This window comes from Benincasa hispida, chromosome 11 (assembly GCF_027475165.1).
Source record: "Benincasa hispida cultivar pf3 chromosome 11, pf3_genome.v1.1, whole genome shotgun sequence".
Classification (NCBI taxonomy): Eukaryota; Viridiplantae; Streptophyta; class Magnoliopsida; order Cucurbitales; family Cucurbitaceae; genus Benincasa; species Benincasa hispida.
Window position 1 is genome coordinate 1,660,682 of NC_143488.1, and position 5,408 is coordinate 1,666,089.

The 5,408-nt window shown below is 34.7% G+C and overlaps 1 protein-coding gene across 1 annotated transcript; it reads left to right on the forward strand.

The window, feature by feature from the left end:
* Nucleotides 1–2,241: 2,241 nt before the first annotated feature.
* On the forward strand, nt 2,242–4,346 carry LOC150032309 (uncharacterized). The gene is made up of 3 exons (XM_090306659.1): nt 2,242–2,671; nt 2,924–3,298; nt 4,072–4,346. Exons 1-3 carry the CDS (start codon nt 2,242–2,244, stop codon nt 4,344–4,346), a joined length of 1,080 nt encoding a protein of 359 aa, XP_090162785.1.
* The last annotated feature ends 1,062 nt before the right edge of the window (nt 4,347–5,408 follow it).

Consider the following 5,408-nt stretch of genomic DNA (forward strand, 5'->3'; position numbering starts at 1 on the left):
CCCCATCCGTCCTTAATAATAATAAACAATCTTTCCTACCAACAGTATCAGTAAAGCATACCAAGTGTATCAGCACTACATCAAGTGTATCAAACATATAAAACGTATCAAGTCTATCCGTGAAGTACATTAAGTTTATCAACAGGATATCGAGTGTAATAAATCCATCGAATGTGTCAGTGAAACATACCAAGTGTAACAGCATTACATCAAGTATATCAAACATATAAAATGTATCAAGTGGATTAAGTTTATCAGTACAGTACTTACCTTGTTAGTCAATAGCGTCTTCTTTTTTTTCTACTTTTTGAACTGTCACCTATTTCAAAATTTATCTTCTTCTTTGTTGTTTTTACTTTTTCAATCTTTCCCCTGTTTTGTTTATATTCAACAAGAAAACAAAATACTGGTGTCAACAAGTCAAAAAAAAAACAGTAATTAAGAAAAAAAGAATAATAGAAAATTTAAAAAAAATCAATGAATGGAAAAAAGTATGAAATAACTTGCCATTTTGATTGATATGTATCAACACGATGATGAGCAAAGATGATGAACAAACGACCAGAAGAAATTTTGAGTAAGGGAAAAGAAATGTTGATACGAAGATGAACAGGTAGTGGACAATCAACACATTGATGAAGGAAAAAGATAAAATGATACACTGATAGTCGAGGAAGATGAACGGATTGTAAACAATCAATACAATGATGGTGGAGGAAGACGAAATAATAAACCGATGGTCGAGGAAGATGAACGGATGATCGAAAGGTGAAAGGTTGAGTAAGGAAAAATAAATGTTAACCGCAAGATGAAAAACGAACGATGAACGGTGATTGACAGCTGCTTAAGTAAGGGAAATTGAACAGTGAGTGAGGAAATTGAAAGGTGAAGTTGAAAAGTGAAGAAAATAAGGTGAAAATGTGAAACCCTAAAATGTTGTGTGGAGAAAGTTGAAGTGTGAGGGCAAAAAGGTAATCTTACATTTTTAAATGTGGGTTGGGCTTGACTTTTGACATATTTGCAAAACTAAAACTTGTGTACTGTAGGTCTAAATTGTTAAACCTGTTACGATAAATCTGCAAGAAGCCTTTCTAGAAATATGTTTTTGGAATTTTGAATTTGGCTAAGAATTCAACACTCTACTTAAGATAGATGAAAACGATGATAGGAAATTTTGAGAAAATAAGCTAAAGTTTCAAAAATTAGAAACCAAAAATCAAACGGTTTCCAAAAATCATTCATTTACTTTTAGATATTTGCAATAGTAACATTCATGGTAAGAGAAGTCAGTCGGAACCTGCAATAACAACTATACAATACAACCGAAGGATTTAGAGGAATAGTTGTAAATTCCTAATTGTTGGGAGAGTTGGTTAATCTTAGTGTTGAGTTGTGAGGCTTATTGATGATTTAAAAGTGTATCAGTTGTTTAGATGCAAATATATATTGAGAAAAGGTTAGTCGAATATAAGTGTACATACGTACAAACTTAACAAGTAATAAGTGTAAATATTCCAAATACTATATTTCAAGAGACCATTTCGTGAAATATTAGGTTTGTACAAGGAAATAGTTCTCAAAGAAATAGTCGGGGATGATTGTGCATGTAAATAATTACAATTAGTAATGATTAAAAAATAAAATATAGAATTCAATCAAGTTTCAACCCTAAGAAGAGTAGTCGACAGAATGTGCCTACATTGTCATCGTATTTTACCTTATATTAAACATGTAACTGAATTGGTTTCATATCAGTTAGTTTGTTTTATCTAATTGTACTTTGCTTCTCTGATTGACACTTGGCTATATTGTCTTATGTTCACATTAATAAGATGAGCAGAGTTTATATACCTTTAGTGTAATATGGTGTCATAGATTTTTCTCTTCCGAAACCTTTAGGACGTGCAAAATTCATGGATCATATGTAATAGTGTTGTTATAGTATGGATCTTGAATGCTCTATCAAAGGAGATTGTTGCTAGCGTCAATTTCTCTGATTCAACGAGGGATATTTGGCTTGATCTTCAACGGCGTTATTAGCGTAAGAATCCTCCACGCATTTGCCAGCTTCGTCGTGACCTTTCTAACCTAGTTCAAGATCAAAATTCTGTAACTACTTACTTTGCAAAATTGAAGACTATCTGGAATGAATTAGTCTCTTACCATCTTGTCTGTTCTTGTAGCTGGTGCACATGTGGAGGCGTCAAGGATTTGCTCAATCATTTTCAGACTGAATACGTTATGGCATTTCTCATGGGATTGAATGATTCGTTTTCTCATATTCGTACTCATTTTTTATTGATGGAGCCTAAACCTACCATTCAACAAGCGTTCTCTTTAGTTGCTCAGGAGGTTGAACAACGTTCTTTGACCATTCCTATCCCTCTCAACAATGCTGCTGGTTTTAACAATGTCGCCCTTTTGGCAAAGGCTTCCACTTCTTCTTCCACAAGTTCTACTTTTGCTCCTGAGAATTCTCGATCGAAGAAGAAAGAACGTCTTGTATGTACTTATCGCAACATATCGAGTCATATTGTTGATCGGTGCTACAAACTCCATGGATATCCGCTTGGATATCGTCAATCAAAAAATGCGGCTAAAGATTCTGGACAATCAGATTCTTCTCTGGCTTCTTTGTCTGATTCTTCCGTGATGCTTACTTCTGAACAATGTCAATGACTCTTGGCTATGTTACAATCTCATCTCTCAAGAACCAAGTCTGCATCTTTAGAAGTTTCATCCTCTGCCTCTGGCTCTAATCACGTTTCATGTATCTGCGGTTACTCTCTTTCTATTTCTACTGATGTTTGGTTCTTAGATACAGGCAGCTCAGCACATATATGTTGCTCAAGAGATTATTTTACACATTTATCCCATGTTTCTGGAATGACTTTCATGTTGCATAATCGTGATTGAATCACAGTAGATTTTGTTGGTGATATCCACATTTTTCCTGATCTCCTTCACAATGTGTTATTTGTGCCTTCATTCAGATTCAACCTAGTGTCGATCAGTGCTCTCACTGCAAATTTGTTTGTGGTTGTTCAATTTGTTAATGGTTTTTGTATGATTCAAAACAAGTTTTCTTCGAGGATGATTGGTAAAGCTGATCTTTGGCAAGGTTTATACTTGATTCATGATGTTCCTTTGCTTGCCTCTCACAACCAAGTCTGTAATGTTGTTCGTACAAGTTCTTCTGTTAAATTTAATGTTTGTCATAATTGCCTTGGACATCCATTTGTTAAACATTTACTTGCTTTGAAGAGTTTATTGCTTGGATTATCTGTCAATAATGATTGTATGCAGTCTTATTTAGTTCGTTCCTTAGCTAAACAACGATGATTGTCATTTCAGTCAAATAATCATTTTGCTACTCTAAAGTTTGATTTGATACATTGTGACGTATGGGGTTCTTATCAGTCTTCCACACATGTTGGTTATAAGTACTTTCTTACATTAGTAGATGATCATACTCGATATACATGGATTTTTTTTTTGTGTGTGCAAAGTTTGATGTGATTAAGATTATTCCTCAATTCTTCAAGTATATTGAGATTCATTTCAATGCTACTATAAAGACATTCCGAACTAATAATGCTCCTGAACTATTCTTTGCTAAATGTTTTGCCTCTGGAGTAATACATCAGTTTTCATTTCAATGCTACTATAAAGACATTCTGATCTGATAATACTCGTGAACTATCCTTTGCTGAATTTTTTGCCTCTAAGGGAGTAATACATCAATTTTCATGTGTGGGTCAACCTGAACAAAACTCGGTTGTAGAATGAAAGCATCAACATTTTCTTTATGTCACTCGTGCTCTCCTTTTGGAACCATGTTTGCCTATAGTGGTTTGGGGAGAGTGTGTTTTGACAGCTTCATTCTTGATCAACCGCACCCCTTCTCCTATATAAATTGGAAAACACCCTACTATCGTCTACATGGACTGAATGCTAATTATTATTTATTGAAAACTTTTGGTTGTCTCTGTTTTGCTTCATCATTGCCATCTCGTCGCTCAAAATTTCATCCAATGGTCATTCCTTCTGTCTTTGTTGGATATCCTACAGGGATAAAAGGGTTCAAGCTATATGATATTGAGAAGAAACAATTTTTTGTTTCAAGAGATGTTGTTTTCCATGAAGATATTTATCCTTGCCATCAATTTTTTGTTTCTAAACATACAGCATCAGACTTGAATAATTCAGTGAATACTAATTCAGCCCATCGTCCTTCAGACTTTGTTGATGTTCCAGCGGCATCCCTTCCAATTGATGTTCCTGTCGTTCAGTCTAATACATATATTGTTCCTAGGAGATCTTATTCTATAAAGAAGCCTTCATAACTCTAGGACTATCATTGCAGTTTACTTAAGATTTCTTCCCCTGTTGAGATATTAAATCTAAGTATCCTTTGCATAAATATATGAATTATGACAACTTTTCTTCTTCCTTTAAACACTTTGTCATAAGTATATCAGTAAAATATGAATCATAGTTCTATCATCAAGTTGTTCCCCATGTTCATTGGCGTAATGCAACGAATGATGAACTTCATGCTATGAAGTCAAACAATACTTGGCATGTTGTGCCATCGCCTCCAATCACCATTCTATTGGTCGTAAATGGGTGTATAAGGTGAAACATAAAGCTTATGGCTCTGTAGAACGATATAAAGCATGGCTGTTGGCCAAGGGATGCACTCAACAAGGGCTCAACTGTTGTGTTAATGTCCTAAATTTCGTGGATTCTATAGTTTATAATTGTAATGTACAAACGATTTATTTATTTAATAAAATCTGAGGTATTTTATTTGACATTTAATAGCATTAACCCACAAAATCAATACACTAACATCCAAAGTCATCTTCTATAGCTTAAACATGTATGTAGAGACATAATCATGTTTAATGATAATCTAAATGATCTATAGTAGATGGATAAGGTTGGGTATCTTATCTGATCCTGATCATTCATGCAGAGACATGTGAGCGAGGCAGTCCTTTGATTTCTATGGGTGAGAGTGGCCAGATCGCCGACTCAATAAGCCTACCATATTGGAGATTCGTCTGATTGGAGAGTTGGGAATACAACTACACAAGACGAGATTCACTCCTTCCTTGATTCCGAGACTTGAACAATGTGACCCAACACCCTCTCTTGGCCCGAGAGGGGTTTGGTCATAGTTGTACCATGACTTATTGTTCATTAGAGCTTAAAGAGTTAGATGTAACTACAGGGACAAAACAGTAATTTTAGCCTAGTTGTACTTAAAGCAATTTGTGAAGGGTCATCGCACTATTGACTGGTTATATCTAATGGACACAGAAAATATATATGTAGTACGAAGAGTGCAATTTTCGGTCTTCAGTGGAGGGATCGGTAGTTAATGGATGTTGAGTAATTTA